We start from the raw sequence: 24,649 nt of genomic DNA on the forward strand, positions 1-24,649 counted from the left end.
AACAATGGTGCCCGATTTATTTATTTTTGTTCACAGGAGAGATAAACCGCTATGAGAGGTGTTGGGCAGCCACTTACTCCCCACTGAGAACATATGGCGCTCAGCCAACAAGTATCTAATGTGTACGGCCAACTTAAAACACATATAAAGATCATAGTATATAAGTAAGACACAAATGCAGAATGTAACCATAAAATATTTAATAAAAGTATCTGTACAAAATATTTAAAATGGGTTATAAAAGAGAGTATTTTAGGAATAGTCAATTGACAAAATATATCCCACTATATAGTATATAGAGAAAATATAGAATGATAATTTACATTTCAATATGTACACTTTTAGAATACATACAATGCATTTACATCCTGGTTTCCCAACTGGTCGACTATCTAAATGTATACATTTCAAAATCCCAGGTCGCTAGTTTATCATGAATATATTAACCAAACACATATCCACCTATATTATTGACACAGGACGGAGAGGAAGCCTATAGAAATACATTATTCCATAAGACTGAGTTTCCTCAAGAGCCCTCCACAGCTCAGCATCACAATGATATACCTTGTCGATAAATAAATTAGACATGTCCGATAAATAGGATTGCTGCACGTTTCTGATTTTTTTTTCACTCCTGTGAGTCATTGGAAAATGAAATAATAATAAAATAAAAAAAATTACAAATACAACGTAAGGCACTATAAGTGGAATGACCCTATAAGTGATTCAGAGGCAAGCAGGTAGTAAAGAACTAGGAGACAGTCAGTGATCTAATGGTGTATGTAAGATAGAGACAGCCCCTTCTGGTGCTAGAGGGCTCATCAGGACCGAGCTAGATTGACTCCACGCTCCTTATAGGCAGCGTAGACCTGAGCATGGACAAAGAAGAGATGAGGAACCGGCTTGAGGGTTGCAGAAGACCTTCGTACCTACAACACATGACCCTTCTGACACTAGAGGAGGCGACCCCCACTTGAGTGTTTGTTGTCTACCCTTCTACTCAGTTTGTCCCCAGAAGGAGACAGTAAAGAAAATCAAGCTTGAGTAATATGTATAAAACCGCAATTTACTGCTGTATGAAGGACAATTTAAAGGCCATGCCCACTTATTATCCACTGATTTTTTTTTACTGTTAAATGTATTCCTTATTGCAAAATGCAGCAACTTTCTGAATAGTCTTTGTTAAAAAATGTCCCACCATTTTGTTGATGTAGAGTCTGTGCAATTCCTGTAGATAGCTGACTGTGCTGCTGCTTCTGACATCTAACAACACACTGCTCCTGGTTACTATCGGCTCTTTCTGCTCTCTCTTCCTCCCTTCTCTCACAGTAGGCCCTTGTTACAGATACAGTACCTGCAAATAAGGGAGGAGGAGGGGGGGCTTTACACAGGCTGTATCAATGTGGTTTGGGAGGAGAAAACCTAAGAAGAGACCAAGAACTCCCGGAGGAAGCATCAGTATCTGTACAAGAGAGAGGTGATCACACAGGTGCCACATAAGAAGGATGAGGTTTGCAGAGCATGCTGGAATATAGTCAACTATAGTACTGGTGAAGTAGGTAAGTCATACTCCATACCGGTCTGTTTGGATATTTTTAGTGCGTAGCTTCACTTTAAAAGCATAAAATAAATAGATTTAGATTCATGAAGATCTCCAGGTAAGGATGCAAGCCATAAAAAGCTGATTGGTTGGGTTTTCACCCCTCCTGTCCCAATACAACAAATGGGGGATGAAGAACAGCTCAATGTGCATGCTCAGCCATTTCCACATCTGCCTTATGTGCACCTCTCTCACCACTCATTAGTTTCTCATTGGGAAACCCCTTTCGATGGCCTCTGTCACCAGAAGAGACCACATTAAATTGGAGTTTTTACAATATTGCTTCATAGAGCAAACCTGGTGGGTGCATATCCACCTACTAAATTGACCATACAGTGTCCATAATGGGGCCAACTCTAGTAAGGACTATATGCTAGTTGCATGTGGAGGCTGTCACTAGGCCCTGTGTACCAATAAACAGGACCTTTCACTTTCTGCTGTGAACAGTCATGGGAAATAAGAGATGGTGAGTGCTAATTGCATTCCCACCGATTTGCTCAAGGGAGGAGGGGAGAGTGTTTGGTGGGTACAAATACACCCGCTGGCTTAGGGGCTTGTAGGGTCCCCTATTTAAAGGCATAGTGACAGATGCCCTTGATATTGAATACAGCTTTACACATCTCTTACAGCCATTTCCTCTCATCTCCTTCGGCTGGAGACACACAAGTCACAGTTCACCTATAGCTTGGGGTCACTTTTGGTAATATACCCTGAAGAAGGCACTTCTTTATTGAGATCGCTAATGAACAAAGCAGCGTGGAGGAGTAAACAGCAGCAGATTGCTAGATGAACAGCTTTTGTGTGTTCTGATCTAATTAGATGTCACTTAAACCATGCGAGTGTCAGGGGTCAACACCTGTACAGGCCTGGAGGTGGGAAAGGACGCACTGGCCGAGGAGAAGCTTATGTAGCGTAGTGATATTTCTTTATGTTATTGCGTGTCTACATACTATAGGACTATTAGCTCCCTCATGATCATTGTAGACTGGGTCATTGAAATATCGGAACCGTCAAATCTTACACAACCGCTTCATTATATTAAATCAATTCTGAATGTTCTAACACATTTAAAGGGGGTGTCTACAGGAAAGAATAAATAAAGTTTACTGCATAGGACAAAGTGTGTTCCCATACTGTGTAATATGTGATGTTTTGTAGTTTGGTCCCAAAATATATGAAACTCTAAAACTAACATATAATGGGCTGCATTCAGAAAGACTCGCGCAAGCAGGAAATGTGGGTGTTCCCCACAGCAGCCAATCAGATTTAAGATTTCATTTTCCTGCTGAAGCTTTTAAGATAAAAGCCGCAAGCTGATTGGTTGCTTCTAGTGATATGTTCAATTAACTTTACACAATTCCAGAGACATACAAAAAACAGATACATTTAGTATAAGGAAGAATTATAACATATATTTACCTAATTTGAAATAATTCATCTCATTTATGTACTTTTTTGCTGTATACTGCACAGGGGTGAATAGATTTTGGCATTCATGGAATCTAATAGGTGTCAGATTATGATTGGCTGTCATAGAAAATTAGGTAAAACATGATCCCTTCTGGATCCTCCTGGATTATGTATTTTAATTTATTTCACTAAATTTCTTAGTGAACTCTCAAACTAGCAATAAACTATGTACATCAATCATTAATTAATTATCACTAAAATATTGGCAGATGTTAAGAAATTTTGTAAAATAACTTTACATAATCCAGGGGGACATGATCTGTACTTGACTTGTGAGGACAGAGACCCTCTTACAAACTTGGACTATCGGATTCCGGAATAATAATATTTTACTGTAGTTCTGATATTGAATGGGAATTCATGGGAATCCCTTTTCTGGATCTTTCCAGGATAATGCTGCATGTAGTCGAGATTTAAAGCTAAAGTAAATTTCTGATTTGAGATGTAATTTTTCCTGAAAACGACCTGTCCGCCCTTACTGGGTATGGAGCATAGCACATATTATATCCTGTGCTGAAGCAATTCCTTGGCAAGGAATGATGAGATCATCTGACTCAACAGATTTGCTGAATTCAGGTCAATATGTTGAGATTCGGCATTAGAGACAAAACGCTGGGAATTCCTTTCCTTTTTTATCATATATGTAATCTCTAGGTTCCCAAATGTATGCAAATGCACTTCTGTCCATATGGACTGGGACCAACCCTTTTCTCTCCATAGCTCTAGACTGTAAGCTCTAGAATATACTGTAAGTTCTATCAGAAAATATAGGGTCACCATGCCACACCTGAGCACGAGCTTAAATGTATTTTCTATGCTTCCAAGGTGATCCATCAGCCTTACTCATCACACTATAGGTGACACATATTCCTATACTCTACCACCAATTCTGGGACAGAGCCCCAGGGAACTGAACATGATGACTAGTCCTCAGTGCTGTGGCATGATTTTTTTTTTCTCAGAACTATCTTATTATAAAAGGCACCATGTGGTGGAAGCATTAGCAGGAGATATAGATGTAGTCACCCTCCTGAATAGTCAAGGCTATGTTTAGGTTGCCCAAAGTCTATTCCATTGGCTATCACTCTCTGTAATAGTTATGGTAGAACAAGTCCTAACCTCTTGTCCAATGTTCTACAGTACTTCCAGAATACTTTTTAAGCAGTGCATCCAGGGACCTGTAGTTGTAGCTGAAGTTTACCAAACCATGAATGACTCCTTTTATACTGTATGCCGTATACAACGCTGCCCTTTGCCTTCATAAAGCCAGGACTATAAAAACATTGTAATGCTGCCTATACATTCCAATTGTTAGTGAAAACCCTAAAAGTTGACGACTACTTTTCCGAGCAAAAATGTGCTCACAAAATTGTAACCTTCCTCTGGCCAATGAGGGTTTCAAAGAGGACATCATGTTTAAAACTTTTTGAAAGAAGAAGACAACCAGTTAGACTACAAGTCAAGTCATCCTGATTTTTGAGTTACGCAGATATTACAACTTTTTTTTAGACAACCCAAAAAAAGTTAAGAGCCAGCATGTTTTTTTTTTAGGTGGCTTGGCCACCAGGCACCTGGGATTTGTCCTTCCCTTTAATATACAGTATGTCCAAATACATTTAAGAAATTATTGAATGACACACAGGAAAACCAAAACATTTCTAGGTTTACCTTGGCTTGCCTTTTTTGCTTGTGTTTTTGTTTTGAGTTAAAAAGTACAGAAGGCACATACATATATTTTAGGCAGCAGCAAGTGCTACCTGCAACCACAGTTTTCTACCACCATGTCCTCATACTGTTTGTAGACTACATTATTACCAGAGTCTATATATAAAATACTGATTGGGCTGAGTTTTGAAGGGACGCAGCAGCTTGGTGGAGTGGACTCAGGGTCCATGGAGTTCATTAAAGTTTGAATAATGGCATGGTTAGTAGGTTCCAGATGTGACCTCAATGGGAAATCACATACCCCCTCACAGTGATAAGCCTCATAATCCAAGGGGGCTATGATCCAGTCGTCCCAGCCCAACTCCTTAAAATTGACATGAAGGGGCTTCTTACTACATCTCGTCTTAGATTTCTTGCCTTGCCCTTTACTGTTATGACTTGTCCTATTTGGTAGAGTTTGACGTTTTCTTCTTCTTTTGATAACGGATCTTTGACTGTAATCAGGCAGGTCTATCATTTTGGGGTTCTCCATGGATTTAATTTTGTCCCTGATTTCCTTGAAAAGGTTCTCTCTCCTCTTAGAATAGGAAGAGACCACCAGTAAGGCCTTTTCAGGATCTGATAGACCTAGTCGATGAAACCCAAGTTGGATCAGTGGCAAATAGGATAAGGTAAGATCAGAGACCATCTTCAGAATGAAGCACAAAGACTCACTGGGACCCTTTCTTTTGTTTCCCATGACCTTCAAGACGTTAAATACCTCCCACTTTGAGAAAGTGTCCAGCAAGTTGGCAGATCGAGAGTCTAGAAGTGTGGCTTCTTCCCAAGTTGTGGCACATGTGTAAAGGTAGAGGTGCACCAGACTTCCAGACTCAGGAAGAATCCTACTAATATTTTCTGGGGCTTTGTGAAGAATTCTTAACTCGGCCCCTATTATTTCATCCAAGGAAGACAAAGTGCTGATATCAAACGTGTACTTCTGTACTAAGGACAGCGGTGAAGCATCGCCTGAAACAAAGCATAAGATAGTAAGATATTGAACATTACCAAGCAAAAGGAGGTGAGGGATATATAGAGTAACCCTTTAAAATTATCTTAGATGATAAAATATTTATTATGTAATTTAAAGGGGTTTTCTGAAACTTATACTCATGACCTATCCTCTGGATCCTCTGGATAGGTCATCATTATCTGATTGGTGGCATCCGGGAGCTTAGTCTAGGCCATGTGACGTCATGTTTATGGGTCACATGGCCTAGACACAAGTCAGCCCCATTGAAGTGAATCAATCAGCCACTATCAAATAGATGGTGCTGTGCTTGGTGAGCTGAGAGAATGCAGCAGCGCTACTGCGAGTGCCGATGCCTTCTCAAACAGGTGATCATCTAGGTCATCAGTATAAAAGTCTCAGAAGACACCACATGATGCAATAAGTATAAAAAAAGACAGCACAAAATATGGACCATTGGGGCAAAAAATGCATACATAACTTAGGTAATATAACAAAAAATACAAAGAAGCAACCATACTCCCTCCCAAAAAAAGACAAAGAGACAGCATTGAGAAAGTATCGGTTAACCAAGCATTACTAGTTGAGTAGGAGGTGCCTGATTGGACCATACTTTACTAAATGTATCAGGGCACCTATTGGCCCCATATGTTCACTTCAGGAGGGAGAGGCTAGAATTAACCAAACCAATCCATGCCTGAAATTTTTGAGCATTCGGTTGTTTCCATTGGGTAGATAGAACCAGCTCCTCAGCCAACAGATGTAAGTTCACAGTTGTGTCGAAGGCTCAGTTTGGTTGTGTTGTTTCCATCAAAATGACATAGAAACCAAGAGACCTCATTGTAAGTCAATGCTACCTGTCCTGCGATGGATTCAGTTCTGCCTTATGATTTCCTTGAAGCAGATGTGAATACCAGCCTTAGGGCTCATGCACACGACATTCACCTGTTTTGCAGTCCGTAAGTTGCCCATCCACAAAACACGGATACCGGACGTGTGCATTCCACATTTTGCGGAATGGAAAGTCCGGCCCATAGTAGAACAGTCCTATCCTTGTCCGTAATGTAGACAAGAACAGGACATTTTTGTGAATGAAACAGAATGGACAAATGGATGCGGACAACACATGGTGTGCTGTCCGCATCTTTTGTGGCCCCATTGAAGTGAATCGGTCCACATCCGACCCACAAAAAATGCAGATTGGATGCGGACAAAAAATACGTTCATGTGCATGAACCCCTAGGATAAGTTCACACTGCAAAATCTGCAGCAGAAAAATCAGTAGCTAAAAACAGGTCATTTTTTGGTTGTGTTTTTGTAATTTGGTGTTTTTGGAGTTTTTAGAGGATTTTTTTTCCAAGTGTTTTAGAAGAGTTGAGTTTTCAGCTTTTCCATTGACTTCTAAAGAAATCCACAATCTAATCCACAGGACAGAAGTAATATGTCACTTCTCAAGTGATTGTGAATGTGAAATATGCAGCAAAAAACGCCTATTTTCCACCGCAGAATTAGTGTCAAAATTTGCCCATGTGAACTTAGCCTCTAAATACATCAAATTATTTATTCATCCATCAAATACCAAATGGAAAGCCACACTATGAGTTTACACTAGTATAAAGAACAGAATAATATGAGCTGAAATATTTAACATTCATTATTTAAAGTAGAACTAGTTAAAAATCCATTCCCATGGAGATTAGTATATCGGCAGGGTGCTTCCACTTGTTGAATGCCATCATTGTCAGCATCTACTTCCATCTTTACCAACAGAAATGGTCACAGACCCTTCTTGCCGAGCAGAGACAGCATGCAGCAGCTGTGAGACAATGTGTGTGCCTCCTGTTAGCTAGTTAGATCACTACCAGGAGTCGGGGAAGGGCCTGAGGGTTATCTTACTATGGCTGCCTGATGCAATAGGGAGGTAGCCCTGCTGTGGTTAACTGTGATAGAACATCCTGCTGTTCCTACTAAGGAAGTGGCAAGAACCTTGCATTGACTGCTGGGGGAGAGGGAGGATTACATAAAAATCCATAACATATTTGCTGCCATATGTCTATGCTGGATGGACAAGACCTTCCTGTGGGGAGCTATCAGCTCACTTATGCGTTCTGGAAGTTAGACTTCAAGACACAGTATTTCAGCAGACACCTGGGCCAAGGGCCACAGCAGAAGCAGGAAACAAATCTGAAATGTCTCAGAGAGACAGCAATCCCAATCATAATAATGGAGAGGGATGGCCTCTCTACCCCCATACTCTGTAGTATTAACCATACCATACAGTGGCTAATTATAAACCTCAAACACTATAGTGTCCACATAACAGTGCCATATGCCTTAATCACAACCATATGCTGTGCTACCATCACCATATACCCCCAAAAAATACAATGTACAGTGGCTAAGTAGTAGTACAGTGTAATACCTAAGTAAATGCCACCATCAATGCCACCACAATCAAGTGACACCAACATACAGTGACCAAAAACCTACTCTGTACATAAAGTGATATAATAACAGAGCTATATGTTATTTACAATGCTTAAAGAGTCCCCGTACTTTCAAACCATTTCATTTCATTTTATAGAGGATGGTGTAACTAGCAAATTTCTAAATCACTTTATTTAAAAAAATCTGCCTTCATCCACCTGAAAAAAAGCTGTAACATCATGGCCACTAGAGGTCTCACTTCCACCTAGTTTGCAATCCACTGCCACCTAATTTGCATACCGGGTAACAGAGACTCACAGGAAAGGGGGGCGTGTCAGAGCTAGCAGAGATCCTGAGCATGATAAATAGAACTGCTTTTACACACTCCTGTGTGTTTGTATAATTTCCACCTCCTTATCTGTTCTGTGAACTCCGGAGCTTAAAACAAACATAGTGGGAAGTAAGTGGAAGGATGTCATAGCAGTACAGTGCTTGCTGATTTCACAGAAGCGATATGCCCCCTGCTTCTGAGTGAAATGCATCCAGCTGTGCAGCTAAAACAGGGAATAATATGGCTGAAAAAGACTACAGAAGCTGAAAAAAACACCTTTTCCTTCACAGTTAGGATTGTACAAAGCAGCACAGGCAAATAGTTATTTGAAAACTCAGGTAGGCTTTAAATATTACTGCTACTCAATTAAGATACGGTGGTGGATACATGCCTTGAGTAGCAGGCTGTTGTGGTACCACCATCAGAAGGGGCAGCTGACCAGCCCTGTTACATCAAACAGGTTGCACACCCCTAAGGCCTGTCCTGGGAGAAACCATGTACAGTATGCACACTAAAATCTATGTGAACCTCTATGTTCTTGGTATGGGTCCCACCTACCTGACCTTCTCTCATGTTGAATCATCATGTCTGAGGGACCTATTTAATACCGTATAATTATGATATTGTGTGTATGATAACCCATATTTGAAAGACTCTACCTCCAGGCTTTTCACATAATATAGCAAGCACTGATTTTGAAGTCCCCTACCACATCCCATTAGAACCTACTCTGAAGAGGTTTATCTTGGTGACAGATATATATATATATATATATTTCTTACTAATAATACAAGATGACATGCAATCGGCGCTGTACATAAAATGCACCTGTGTTACTGATGCCAAATGATGGGAATAAATTACTCTACACATGGTACTGGACGCTGGCCCTAAGCACATACTATACACAGAGTGAACGTGTGTTGACTATAGACCAATGAAGAGTAATCACTGTAGGATGAAGCTGAAGTAAACACACAATATGGCTGGTGGCACAAATCAAAGGTCAGATATGGACCTACAAAGATATTTTGTGGAGCTTAGTGTCCTCTGTCTACAGACTATATTGGATATCATAGTTGTGTTTTCTTTCTATGCCTGCAAATACAGACAAGGGAACATTACTTCTACAAAAAAAATTGTTGACATGAAGGTAGGACAATGGTTCTCTAAGGCGTAACTTGCAGCTCTTGGCCCCTATGCAAAATCAATAAGAGCACCCCCCACCCACCATGTGCCATTCACAATACTGAGGTCTTATTGTGTGACTGGCGAGGCTTTAGGCCCCTTCACACCCTGGGGCCTGGGTAAGACTGCCACCTCTGTACCCACCATAGCTTTGCTCCTGTTTCACATGGCAACCCAAGGCTGCTTTCACAGTCAGTGTCTGATCTGATTTCCACCAGGAGTGGAGGCTACACAAACATAAGGTATAATGGAAAGATTTGCACCTGTTCTATGTTAGGGTTGGGCTCACAATCACTGATCAAATACTGACCAAACAATGATTGTGTGAGATTGACCTAAGTTGTTGCAAAGGGAAATGATGAGGCTCTTTATACTTATGCTATCAAGCCCCCATCTCATCCTATCACACTGGTCTGTATCTGACTTCAGGTTGGCAAGGTGGTATCTTTTATGGTGCCTGGACGTGCTATTCTTAAAGAGGAACTTGTCACCATGAAAATGCAGTGCAATGTGCAGCAGGGTTGCCCACTGGAATTTTTCTTTTTTGTGGACAACTTATCCAAATATCCCGGACATACTGATACAAACTCATTACCAGCATTTACTGGTTACCACCAAAATAACATACTCAAGAACCACCAGCCAATTTTTTTTCATGGACACAAGAAAAAAGTTGCCTATTTTTACAGCCTGTCCAGGAATTTTTGGACAGTTGTCAACCCTGATCTACATGTTATAGAGCAAGAGAAGCTGAGCAGATTGATATACCGTGTTTTTCGCCCTATAAGACACACCTGCCCTTAAGACGCACCTAGGTTTTACAGGAGGAAAAAAATAAAATAAAAATCAGACCTCAAATCAGACTCCCAATGTTAATCAGACCTCGGATGAAACTCCCAATGTTAATCAAATGCCAAACAGACCTTTGCTAAGACCCCAATGTTAATCAGACCTCAGATCAGACCCCCAATGTTAATCAGACCCGAGATCAGACTCCCAATGTTAATCAGACCCCAAAACAGACCTCAGATAAGACCCCCAATGCTAATCAGACCCAAAAACAGACCTCAGATCAGACCCCCAATTTTTTTTAAACTTTTTTATTGACATACTGTATTTTTCGTCCTATAAGACGCACTGGCCCATATGTTTTTGAGGAGAAAAATAAGAAAAAAAATATTTTGAACCAAAAGGTGTGCTTTTGGTGGGTTTTGAACTAATGGTGGTCTGTGGATGATACTATTATGGGGGATCTGTGGATGACGCACTGTTATGGGGGCTCTGTGGATGGCACTGTTATGGGGATCTGTGGATGGCACTGTTATGGGGATCTGTGGATGACACTGTTATGGGGGGATCTGTGGATGACACATATATATAGCACACATATAGCATCCACAGATCCCCCCCATAACAGTGTCCCTGTGAGTGAATGACCCTCAATACAGGGGGTGGGGGCCAGCATCTGGTGTTGTAATGGCAGCGGGGCCTGGTGCAGTCACTGTATTCTATTACACCGGGCCCCGCTCACTGTAGTATAAATAGGTAATGTGTAGGCATGGGCGCTGTTTTAAACTATTGTAATCCTCTGCAGCATAGAGTACAGTACTCACTTGAAACTCCTGGCCGCGGCAGCATAACGTCATTCACTGCGTCACGCCACTGCACCTCCCACTTTATGAATGAAGCAGACGGAGTAGGCGCGTGACGTAGTGAATGATGTTACGCTGCCGCCGCCCGCCCGGCCTGCCTACAAGAGTTTCAAGTGGGTACCGTACTCTATGTACTCTATGCTGCAGAGGATTACTATAGTTTAAAACAGCGCCCATGCCTACACGTTACCTATTAATACTACAGTGAGCGGGGCCCGGTGTAATAGAATACAGTGACTGCATCGGGCCTCGCTGCCATTACAACACCAGATTCCGGCCCCCACCACTCCTCCCTCCCTGCTGATACACCGCCGGCTGTGCTGTGCAGCATTGCGGTCGGCGATGTATCAGTGTAAATGGCAGTATTCGCCGCATAAGACGCACTGCCATTTTCCCCCCACTTTAGGGGGGGTAGAAGTGCTTCTTATAGGGCAAAAAATACGGTATATAAATCAATAACAAATAAATACACTTCTGGTACATTTCAAGATATCAATAATAAACAATTCTCCTCGCTATTAATTCCTTCAATCAATCAGTTAATTGCCCACTGCACTGCTGAAAATCTCCCTTTATGCTAGCTGAGGTTGTGTTATACAATACATTAGGTGACCTCACTACACCGATTGATCCATGGTTCCACGGGCCGTTGATAAGGCTTGCCGTAGTCTTGAAGCTGAGTATAGAGTATGAGGTAAATTACACCAAACACCCCAGACCTTTTCACATTTTTGAGGTTTATTACAATGTGTATATACTAACACCGTATATGGTAGGATCTGGCTTATCTGTGTCACATGGATAGATTCGGTGTAATGGCGCTGTACCATCTCAGAGCGATACACTCACGTGCCATAAATAGCACTATCCTTAAGAATGTTGACATGTAATGATCCCAACTATCCTCGCTTAATATTCCCAACAGGCAAATCCCAGGAATGCAAGCCACCTGAACCAGTAATAGATCAGATAAGAAATGTGTCCCCTCCTACCGGAATGTGGCTATTGGGCTGCATCTCCACATCATGTGCCAAAAGTCCGCCTCCAGTTCCCCGCACCTTGGATATGCTGTGGATGATGCCCTTCCCATTTTATATAGTCTAGTTGGTGTAAGATATGTCTGATGTATAATATACAGTTGAATTATTTTGTTATTAATTGCTGTGATTCCCAAAAATCGTATCAGATTCTTCTGTAGATGTGGGTATCAATCTTTTCAGTTTCTCTAAGGCCTCATGCACACGGTCGTTGTTTTGGTCCACATCCGAGCCACTGTTTTGGCGGCTCGGATGCGGACCCATTCACTTCAAAGGGACCGCAAAAGATGCGGACAGCACCCTGTCAGCATCCATTGCACCGTTCCGTGGCCCCGCAAAAAAAATATAGCATGTCCTATTCTTGTCCGTTTTGCGGACAAGAATAGGCATTTCTACAATGGGCGGACCTCAAAAAAAACGGCATGGTCGTGTGCATGTAGCCTAATACTGAGAGCGGATTGGCACTGACCTTTGCTTGTACTAAATTTGAGTAAATTACTGATACTAGTCCTCTGGGTCCCTGGGTTTTGACTACTCCTGTGAGGGGGTACTTATAGATCGTAGAGTTAATATTCGGGAATGTACTCTGTATAGCCGATCTGAGCTGTAATAATGAGAAGAAATGAGTTCGGGGGATGTTGTATTTCTGTTTGATTGCCTCGAACGACATCAGAACCCCCAGATCATACATATCTCTAACCCACTAACCCATTGCCCAATAAGTAGTCAATCTGGGTTAGAGAATTGTGGCTACTACTATGGCAGGAGTACTCCCTGTCTCTGGGATGATTGATTCTCCAGAGGTCCGCCCATCTAAATTCCGTCAGGAATCTACTAAGTCGTGAGGGGACCCCAACACTCCTCTGGTCAGCTACATCTAAAAATTAGTCCCAGAAAGGATCTAGCATCATATTTAAGTCTCCCATGCAAAGTACCCTAGCATGTGGATACGTAGCTGCAATGGTGGCTACCAGGTGTAAAACCTGCATAGAGCCAGGGGGAGGATTAGAAATGCCTAATAACGTGTATTGTACGTTAAGAGAGTGTACAAAGACACGTCTGCCTTCTGAATCAGTGACTAGGTCTTTTATCTCCCAGCGTAGTTGTTTGTGTACCAATAGGGACACCCTTCTACAAGAAGAGGTGTGATGGGAATGTGCAGCCCATTGAACCCAGGACTTTTTTAGGACCTTAGAAGTGTTGGCTTATAAGATGCATCTCTTGGAGGCACAGAATTTGCGGACTATGATTGCTAATAAAAGCTAGTACCATGGATCTTTTTTGTGGTGTACCCAATCCCCTGATATTCCAAGATAAAAAATTTCATTCAACAATGGAATCCAGGTTGGAAATGTAGAATCGGGAGTGAAGCCTTATGCAGTGTGTGTAGAAGTGTACAGTAACACAACAGAAAAAACTGTAACTAACTGAGTTAATCTAGGTATTTTCAAAATTGAAAATTTACAGAACTTTCTTAACTTTGCGTTTTGGCAAATGTGAACGTAAGTCTGGACCATTGTCTTAATCCAGACTGAAGATCAGGTGAACCGGGAAGCCTCTGCCTTTGGTGACGGTTGGCAGAAGCATGCAGGCCGCAACTACAGTTGTGATTTAGCCATTTTAGTACATACATGCCGTTGTTAAAGCCCTATACCAACATCTGAATTGAATCTATGTATTATCAAGAAGCTGCAATTGAATGTTTCTAACATATTTCAACTAAGACAAACCAGACTGATGACGCTGTCAGATAAGCAGTCCCTGGAAGTTGTCAATGCTCTCAGCGTCTTGGAGATCTGCGTCGCAGGGCCAGCCATTCAGAGACTTCTCCAGGTGAGGTAAAGAAGACCGCTCTGTCGCCGTCCACCACTCTGAGTCTTGCAGGATAGCCCATGGAGTAAGGGATGTTAGCCTCTCTCAGTCATCTCTTGACTTCCATAAAAGTGTCGCGTTGTCTCTGTAGTTCCATGGAGAAATCCGGAAAAATGGAGACTCTAGTATTGTCGAATTTGATTTCTTGCCGTCTTCTAGCTAGGGCCAATACCTTGTCCCTGTCTTTGCAGTTGAGGAATCTTGCCAGCAGGGGCTGAGGTGGGGCCCCAGGTGGGGGAGGTTTTGCTGGGACCCTGTGAGCCCTTTCCACCGAGAGAAATTTGCATCCGGGAAAAGTTATTTCATCCATTTTTCTATAAATTTGTCCGGTGAGCGTCCCTCTGCTCTTTCAGGCAAGCCAATAATTCTGATGTTGTTCCTACAGAGTTTGTTTTCTAGGTCTTCTGCTTTCTGCCTCCAGGTCTCCGCTTTGGCATTAAGATCTGAAATAGATCTTGGGACAGTGGCCGTGGTGTCCTCTATGCGTGATATACGTTCTTCAGCGTGTTGAACTCTCTCTCGCAGATTATGCAGGTCTTGTCGCAGTAGTCCCAGATCAATCTTGACCTCATCTAATTTTCCTGTGAGGGATGTCTTGTATGCGGTGATGGCTTCTAGGACTTGGGTGGATACTTGTTTAAGAGTGAGGTCTTCATTGTTTTCCTCAGAGGGTATTATAGGGGCTATTACATCTGATGCAGTGCTTGCTCTAGTATGAGCGTTACGCTGCGGCAAAGGTGACCGCGTACCTTCCTCTGGTTGCCTGGCAAACGCTCGCAATTTTTCTGCGCCACTTTGTGTTTTTTGATGCCCCATTGTTATATCAGGATATCAATTGGTATGCAGAATGTAGAGTTGAATCCAAGGCTCTGGGACACACAATATGATGTCTCTTATAGTGAGACTGCTGCTAATGTGCAGGTATACAGTTCTAGGTGCGTCTTGGTCATTCATATATGCCCCAACAGTCTGTATATATTTCAGGACAGTGTGCAATTGTAACTCTGGTTGCTTAATCCAGGAGCTTTTAGCTGTGTTGTGTGAGGTAGGGAGGTTTAGATAGTGGTGCAGACACAGGCGCCGTCCGCTAGCGGAGCTCCCTCCTCCTCTCACTGCAGGGAAGCAGCTAAAATGGCCAACTGGCGGGAGACTGCAGGGGCCAGTGAGTGTGTTCGGACTGTTCTCGTCCCACATGATATCTCACCCTTCACTACCCGTTTCTCCCCTGTGCCTCACCAGATGTAATGCGAGTGGGTGCGCTGTCTGGCTGCCGTTCGCGCTTCTCTTGTTGCGCATGCGGTCATCTCCCGTCCCAGCTCCCAGCGCGGCTCTCTCAGTGCTCCCTGTGATTTGTGATCGGTGAGTGCAGGCTTCTTATGTGCAGCAGGGGTATTTTAGGCGTCCAGTGGCTGTGTGAGGTCAGGATTTATCCTGTACTGCAGGGCTTGCTGCGGAGCTCCTTCAAACACGTCCAGCCATTACGGCTGCTGGCTATGCCCCCCCCCCCCCAGACCCTTAATTTTAATTAGACCCCAGCTCAGACACCCCCAATCAGACCTCGGATCAGAACCCTAATGTTAGTCAGATCAGACGAAAAACTCACCACTCCTGTTCTAGACGCTGCAGCACCTTAGATCCAGCGTTCTACCTGCAGTACTGTGACCTGACATTGCACAGCGTGAGGTCAGAGAGAGCGCCTACGTCCTCATGCTATGCACAGGTCACACCACAGCATGCGGCGCTGACGGAAGAATACCAGGAAGCAGTGAGTACTGAGCCTGCACAGGGAGCGCTGCATTCACCGCTCCCTGATCCTACTGTACTAATGGGTGCGTCCATAATGGAAGCGTTCATTAGTATTCGCCCCATAAGATGCACTGACATTTTAAAAGTGGGTGGGAAATGCATCTTATAGGGTGAAAAATGTGGTAGCTATTTTTATTTTTTATTTTTCATTTTTTCCTCCCTACCTTCCAAGAGCCATAACTTTTTTAAATCTTCTGTTCACATAGCCATATGAGGGCTTATTTTTTGCAGGATATGTGATATTTTTTAAAGCCAACATTTCATTTACCATGTCTTGTATCAGAAAACATGAAAAAAAAAAAAAACTGTGCATTGAAATTGAAAAAAACCACAATTCCGACAGTGATTTGTTTTTACAGCATTCACTGTGCGCTAAAAGATGACAGGAAAACCATATTTTGCAGGTCAGTGTAATTACAACTATACAAGTTTATGCATTTTTTTTTATTATGTTTTACTACAAAAAAAAAAAAATATTTTTGCCACTGCCATATTCTGACACCCTTAACTTTTTTATATTTCCGTCCATAGAGCTGTGTGAGGGCTTGTTTTGTGCAGAGAAAGCTGTAGTTTTTATTGGTATTTTTGGGTACATATGACTTTTTGATCATTTTTTTATCAATTTTTTCACAGGACAGTGTGAACAAACTAAAAAGCTGTAAATTAGCCATATTTTTACAGCATTCACTGCACATGATAAATATATTTATAATTTAATAGTTCAAACATTTTTGTAGGCGGTGATACCATTTATAATTATTTTTTATTGTTTATTTTTGTCATGTTATGTAGAATTGGGAAAGGGGCTGATTTGAATTCTTTTTCCTCCTTTTATCTTAATATTTTTTTTTACTGTCATTTTTAGTCCCCTTCGGGACTTATACCATAGACTGCAATAGAATACTATAGCAGTCTATGGGATTTTTTCTGGATGCCTGTCAAGCCCTGCCACTAGTGCAGCATAGCAGGCAGTTTGCTATGGCAGTCCTAGAAGCCGTCACAAGACTCTATGCTGTCATAGCAACCAGTCAAAGCTCTGCAGGGGATCTGTTTAAGGGACACAGAGAGTTATGGCATCTGAGGGGGTTAAAAAAACTAAACGGTTTCATAACTATCTCCAATCCCAGTCATTGCAACTGGCTACAATCTGTATTACATAGTCGGCACCAGCCTTGTATGGAGCAGGCTCAGCTTGTGAAAATCAGGGACAGTCCTACCAAATTCAGGACAGTTGGCTAATATGGTAGAGTAATAAGAGTTATAAGGAACGCCAGCAGCCGTGTATAACTGGGCAGCTGACTTCCATCTCCTTGTTTCAAGAACCTAAAGGGACAGGCCTATGTCAGTGGGTTGGTGCCTAGGCCATGGGGGAGTACCTCTAGTTAGGTAAACGTGCTCAGGACTGCTGCACTTTGTCTGAGGAACAAGGTTTCTTGGTTCCTCATGAAGGTGTTTGATTTGCTATTTTGGATTGGGCTCGGACTGACACTGCGGTCGGATCGCTGCCTGCTCTGACCTGTATCTGCTTATCAATCTGCATTAACTCTACCAGGTCAAACCTCTGAAAAAAATACTTTTATTTATTTCGGTACCTTGATTCAAAAACCACATCTGCAAGCTGTAAGTGGCCACAACTTGAGTGTACTCATGGCAGACGACCATAGGTTTCCGCTTTGTAGAAAGTCCATACCCCCAAAAAAGGAATTTTTAAAATTAAGATTGAAAAATTTCTTAGACCCCAGCCCCTTATTAAGACACAACAGGGGGAATTTATTAACCTCTGTGTGTCAGTAAAGTGGTGTTTCTGGACTTTTGAGGGTTTTACACCACATTCACCACTTTTCCAAAAATTGGGCAGAAATTAGTTAGAGTTGCATCACCTCTCATAGCTTGGCAAAAAGCCGGTGTGCATCTCTCCTTCTGGTGCACAGAGGGCCAGAGATGTGCCTTATATATACGTCTCTTATTAAATTAGGTACATCTCGCTCCAGGACAGAGCTAAATCCAGAATGGTGCATGAAAAATTCCCCCTTTTGGAACCATGGTCTTCTCCTGAGATATAGCCGTGACATTGTGGAGGCTCCCCATAGAAACTAGAGTATTTTAGCAAGCTCAAAGGGGTTGTCTGACCTCCCCAACTGTTTTAGTTATGGCCCTGAAAGTGCTCTGCCTAAAGAAAAAAGCCACTTACCTATTCACTAATAGACCATTCCAGCACTGAGGGACCCATCCCCATGGCTTCTTGTCTCTGTGGACTAGAAGCCATGGAAATGGGTCACTCAGCGCTGGAATGGTCTATTAGTGAAATAGAGATATTTAGCTTTTAGACCACCTTTTTTTTTCTTTGAGTCTCCTTTGTTATAGCTATCCAAGCAATGAAAAAAACAGGAGACACAATATGGAAACCTGTTGACTTCCCTATAGCTTAGATATAACAATTGTGTCCTGGAGACATGCAGAAAAAAAATAACAATAAAATGCTAAATCAATAGCAGTATCTACTGTATAATCCATCCCAATGCCAATAAGCTGAAATAAAGCCTTTATTTGTTCTGTTCTCAATTAAACATTCCATCCAACATCCCCCGGCAGTCACTGTGCTTTTTTTCCCACCCAATCCCAAGATTAATACAATTTTATGCAAAAGAAGCTTCGGTGGCGTCCTTTGTCCCTCTTTGCATGTTTCTACTGTAAATAATGTACAAATTCTGCCCTTCCAAATTCCTAGGAACCGGCTTCAACATATGCACACCTAGACACAAAAGTCACATCCAAGTAAGCAAAGTGGCATTGATATATTTCCAAGTCCTGTCCCTGTGCAATGGGCACATTTGAAACCCATGCCTAAATGGTTGGCTTCCCCATGTCCTTGTGAGATCACTCCATCCATTTTCTCCAATTATATCACATGCAAAAAGGATCTCGTGGTGGGAGACAATGCAATAAGTATTTAACATCTCTCTCAAGCCTCTAGAATAAGGAAGAGATTTGTGGTCAGGTGTTATCCACTAGATCACCAGTGATATCACTAGAACTACTGGGGTACCACTGGTTTGTACTGCTACTGTAGGAGTCAATCGGGGTACCACTATAACACCAGAACTATACGATTTATCACTGCCACTGGACCATCAGAGAGCTTATGAATTAATTTCACATTTTCAGTCATATCAAAATTTGATTTACCTCTGTATCGTTAAGAAAATATATTATGGCTTATTATTATGTTACTATAACATGCCTATGTGATAATAGCTATGAATCTGGTCAGAACATGATAGAAGAGAGGGGCAGTACACTGCACATCAGATCTGCATGGGTCGTATTCTCGGTATCCTCACCTATTTTTAATTATCTGTGGCATCACATCCAGACACAAGAACTATTCAACTCCGTACACCAGTGATCCCTAACCCATAGGCCCTGATGTGTAGCTCGCGCTCCGTATCCTCCTAAGATTGCTTACATGATCCAAGAAAACGTAGAAGACAGGCTGCTACTGTTCTATGCCCAATGGCAAGACACTGGAGCCAATGGCTCCCTGCCCTGCCATTTACTCTCCTAAGTCTCTAGGCCTGAGGCCTATGAGACAGTGGACCAGCACAGGCAGTAGTAAAAATCATCACGGCCACTTGCGTCGGATCTCAGGTAGCATGATGATCTCATTGCACTATAAGCACTGGGGCCACTACAGAGGGCATTATACTTACTGGGGGCACTACAGGGGGTACTAAACCTACTGGGGCATTTCTGAGGGGCATTAAACCTACTGGGGCACTTCAGAGGGGCATTATACTTATTGGGGAAATTCTGAGGGACATTTAACCTACTGGGGGGACCTCAGGGGGGCATTAAGCCTACTGGGGGCACTACAAGGGTATTTTATACCTACTGGGACACTACTGATAGGCATTATAACTACTGGAGGGCACTACACGGGCTTTAAAACCTACTGGGGCACATCAGAGGGGCATTATACCAACTGGGGCACTACAGGGGGCAATAAATCTTCTGGGAACACTTCTGAGGAGCATTATACCTATTGAGGGCACTTCTGAGGAACAGTATACCTATTGGGGGCACAAAAGGGGGCATTAAACCTAATGGGGGTACGATAGGGGGAATTGTAACTACTGGAGGCACTAGAGGGGGCATTATAAATACTCCTGTGTATGCTGGTTTCTTGGGGCTGCGTGCTGGCTGCGGTGTCTTGTGTGAACTATGCCCGTGTTTGCGTGTACTCCCCGTGTCTGCTTCATTGTGCAGTTATTGACACTGTTGCCGTGTAGGCTGGCTGCAGGCTCCCTTGCATACTGGCTGCAGTCTAACACCTGTGTATGCTGGTTGCTTGGGACTGCGTGCTGGCTGCGGTGGTGTGTGTGAACTGTGGCCTGTGTTTGTGGCTTTAGTGTCTGCATCTCTAGGGTTCCTGTCTCCAGTGCCATGCTGGCTGGCTGCATGCGCTTTGCGTGCTGGCTGTGGGTATTCCTATGTATGCTGGTTCTGCGATGCATGCTGGCTGCAGCCTTGTGTGTGAACATGGCCTTAGTATGCGTGCATTTCTGTTTGTGTCACGGATTGTTTGTGCTCTGGCGTACTAGCTGCGGTGGACTCCATGTATGCTGGTTGCCAGGGGCAACATCCTGTACTGCAGCCTGTGTGTTCTGTGGTTCTGGTACTCCTTTTCTGATGGGGTTAACGTCCCTTGGTCTGTTCCTGGGTGTGTCTCATCAGGTGCCCTCGTTATCGCAGCTATAGGTATCTGTGAGCTGTGGGGCTTGTGGTCAGTCTATCTTCTGCCTTGCTGGGTGTTTCACCTTGCTGCTGACCCAGGGGGTTTTGCCATTTGCCCTTGTTTGTGGTGTCGCCTGGCAATGCACTGTTGTTGTTGATGTTATTCCCTTGTCTGATCATCTGTACCTGCCCTCTGATTATGTTGATGTTGTTATTCTTGTCCATGCCTTGCGTGTTCTTCTGTACCTGTTCTCTGTCTGGATCCACTCTCTTCCATGTCTAGCCTGGCAGTGCTAAACTGCTTCTGATCCTGCCTGTTCCTTGTCCAGCCTGGCAGTGCTAAACTGCTTCTGATCCTGCCTGTTCCTTGTCCAGCCTGGCAGTGCCTACTGCTTCTGTTCCTGCCTTTGCAAGAGGGTCCCTAGGTTCTCCAGAGGGAGGATCTTTAGTCCGTGTGCAGCTCTGTCTGTGACCTCCATGTTTCCATTCCACATGGGATCCAGGCATCTGCTTCTGTGCTGGTTACCATTTGTCTTGTTGTCTGATCTACAGTACAGACCAAAAGTTTGGACACACCTTCTCATTCAAAGAGTTTTCTTTATTTTCATGACTATGAAAATTGAAGATTCACACTGAAGGCATCAAAACCATGAATTAACACATGTGGAATTATATACATAACAAAAAAGTGTGAAACAACTGAAAATATGTCATATTCTAGGTTCTTCAAAGTAGCCACCTTTTGCTTTGATTACTGCTTTGCACACGCTTGGCATTCTCTTGATGAGCTTCAAGAGGTAGTCACCTGAAATGGTCTTCCAACAGTCTTGAAGGAGTTCCCAGAGATGCTTAGCACTTGTTGGCCCTTTTGCCTTCACTCTGCGGTCCAGCTCACCCCAAACCATCTCGATTGGGTTCAGGTCCGGTGACTGTGGAGGCCAGGTCATCTGGCGCAGCACCCCATCACTCTCCTTCATGGTCAAATAGCCCTTACACAGCCTGGGGGTGTGTTTGGGGTCATTGTCCTGTTGAAAAATAAATGATGGTCCAACTAAACGCAAACGGATGGAATGGCTACTTTGAAGAACCTAGAATATGACATATTTTCAGTTGTTTCACACTTTTTTGTTATGTATATAATTCCACATGTGTTAATTCATAGTTTTGATGCCTTCAGTGTGAATCTACAATTTTCATAGTCATGAAAATAAAGAAAACTCTTTGAATGAGAAGGTGTGTCCAAACTTTTGGTCTGTACTGTATGTCCTGTGTTTGTATGGGTTCCAGTTCTGTTGTTGTCTGTTCTATGGTCCTTGCAGGTAGTGGCCAAGTGTACCAGGACCATCCTGGAGGTGCGACCAGTGAGCCCTGAGCCCAGTTCATCCCCACCACCAAGGGCTCTGTGAAGAACGTGGCTCACTGCCTCTCCGCCCTCTGGGTTTTGCCTTTGGTCTGCCGGTGCACTTGGTTCTGTGGTAGTGCTACCACTATTTCCTAACCTGCTTTACTGTCATCTGCTTTTATTACATGTGTAATAAAGTATTCTGTTGGTCCCTGGTCTGAATCTTGCCTGTGTCCTGTTTGCAAGAAGTCCCAGAGGTCTGCCTGGGCCCCAGGCACGTGACAGTCACTTAGCCACTGGTTTCAAATGTCTCCAGCATACAGGCAATGGTCCGAGGCAAACGTACCACAGCGGCAGATCATGCGGATGCCATGGAGCTCTTGGAGAGAAAAGGCGCATTCTTGGTTGGTCAAATCCTATTTTCCATTAGGCACTGTGCAGGACTCCTCTCTCCAGCAGAACTGCAGTATTAGCACACAATGGGCTGAGGAATGGGCTCTAGAGTTAGCCTCACATCAGACTGAAGGGAACAGTTTCATCTCTGCTATTGGACCCCTCTCATTTATCGCTGCCGCTGGGCAGCCTTATTACATGACTTGGAAAAATCCATTTACATTTTTTATTCACATGTTATATATTATTTTTATATATGATGGATATGTTGAGCAGTTGATGGCAGTAAAAGGTGGAGGGTGACACACACTTCTTGCATTTAAGCCATTTAATGTTAGTCACCACCCTCGCTTAACAACATGTGCTTAGGACACACAAGTCCACAACCTATGCCCATGCGGCTCATGCACTGCATGGTGCCACTCAATGTGCATCACCGGATTATGACAGTCAACAACCTTGCTATGCACAGCATCAGGGGCAGACTCGTATCTCCTTCCAAATTGACAGAAGATGGGAGCAACGCAAGTAGGTGGGCTCAGCCGTACCATATACAATGCACAGCTGGGGTGAATGGTGGAGCAGGAAGCCATGGCCTTCTGTGCCCACCGCAGTATTCAACTGTATAACCATCTTAACAATGGTAATACAGTTGAATTCAGGAGGGCACCATGCCCTGTTAGGTACAAAAGCACCTGATGCTCCCATTGTTAATGTTGAGAGAGTCACATTGTTACATATCTGATGGCCTAAGGAGGGCTCAAGTGGCCCCATGGGCATTAGCCCACCGGGAAATTTCACTGTAGGGTCTTTGGCCAGTCCACCCCTGCCCAGCATAATACTTCATGTCCTGCATGTTCGCAGAGGAGAAGCTTTGTGACTCTGTTTTCCATGGTACTGCCAGTAATCCATTCATTAGTCATCCATGGATACTGGAAATCCAGAATGCTGTAAGGAAACCATTTCCTGCTATTATGTGGTGGAGCCATAAAATAGCGGCCATTGTACATTGAAAATGTGTCTCATCAGCCGCCAAAGGCAATAGAAATGAACTAATGCAATAACTGTAATACATAGACCAGGTAGCAGGTATACCAGCTGCTAATGGGGCCCACCTAATAGGTCAAGGACCGTTACAGGATACTGGGAAGAATGGGTGTGGGGGACACATAGGGCTTATATTTGTAAGGTCTGTTATGGAGCCCTATGGATACTTGGGACAAATATGGGTGATATACAGCACAGTACCAGCAGATAACAGCTGGAAGGTACTGTATTTGTTAGACTATAAGACGCATCTTTTTTTTTACCAAAAAACTGGTGGAAAATGACAGTGCGTCTTATAATGCAGGAGGCACTGTGAGTGCAGCGCAGCACTGGTTGTACTCACCGCTCCTTGGACTTCTTCCAGGCTCCACACTGCATTCCAGGCTGACTACGTACAGCGCCAGGATGTAGTGCACATAGACACATACTATGACCTGATGCTGTGCAACGTTAGGTCACAGTGCAGCACTATGCCTGCAGAAGACCAGGCAGCAGTGAGTGTCAATGCGGTCCACAGCAAGAGAGGTTTATTTTTTTGTTTAATGGAGCTGATCTGAGGTCTGAGGAGGAATAGTGGTCTGATCTGAGGTCTGAGGAGGAATAGGGGTCAGATCTGAGTTCTCATGGGGGGTCTGATCCAAGGTCTGATGGAGCTTGGGGGTCTGATCTGAGGTCTGAGGAGGAATAGGGGTCAGATCTGAGTTCTGATGGGGGGTCTGATCTAAGGTCTGATGGAGCTTGGGGATCTGATCTGAGGTCTGAGGAGGAATAGTGGTCTGATCTGAGGTCTGAGGAGGAATGGGGGTCTGATACAGAGCTCTGATGGGGGTCTGATCTGAGATGTGATGGAGCTTGGAGGTCTGATCTGAGGTCTAAGAAGGAAGTGGAGTCTGATGCAAGGTCTAATGGAGCTTGGGGGACTGATCTGAGGTCTGATGGAACTTGAAGGTCTGATGGGGGTCTGATCTGAGCGCTAATTAAAAATATTTTTTTATGTTCCTCCTCTATATTCTAGGTGAGTCTTGTGTTCAGGTGCATCTTATAGTCATAAAAATAAGGTATAGTTCGGGGTA

The 24,649-nt window shown here is 43.3% G+C and overlaps 1 protein-coding gene across 1 annotated transcript in view; it reads right to left on the bottom strand.

Annotated features, from left to right (window-relative positions):
- Window positions 1–225: 225 nt before the first annotated feature.
- The window catches only part of GDF7 (growth differentiation factor 7), a 32,053-nt gene continuing 7,629 nt past the window's right edge, over window positions 226–24,649 (bottom strand). Inside the window, exon 2 of the mRNA XM_044290585.1 lies at window positions 226–5,746. Within this exon, the coding sequence (XP_044146520.1) occupies window positions 4,827–5,746 (920 nt within the window). The 3' untranslated portion in view covers window positions 226–4,826. The remainder of the gene's footprint in view (window positions 5,747–24,649) is intronic.

The sequence above is a fragment of the Bufo gargarizans genome, chromosome 4 (assembly GCF_014858855.1).
Source record: "Bufo gargarizans isolate SCDJY-AF-19 chromosome 4, ASM1485885v1, whole genome shotgun sequence".
Classification (NCBI taxonomy): domain Eukaryota; kingdom Metazoa; phylum Chordata; class Amphibia; order Anura; family Bufonidae; genus Bufo; species Bufo gargarizans.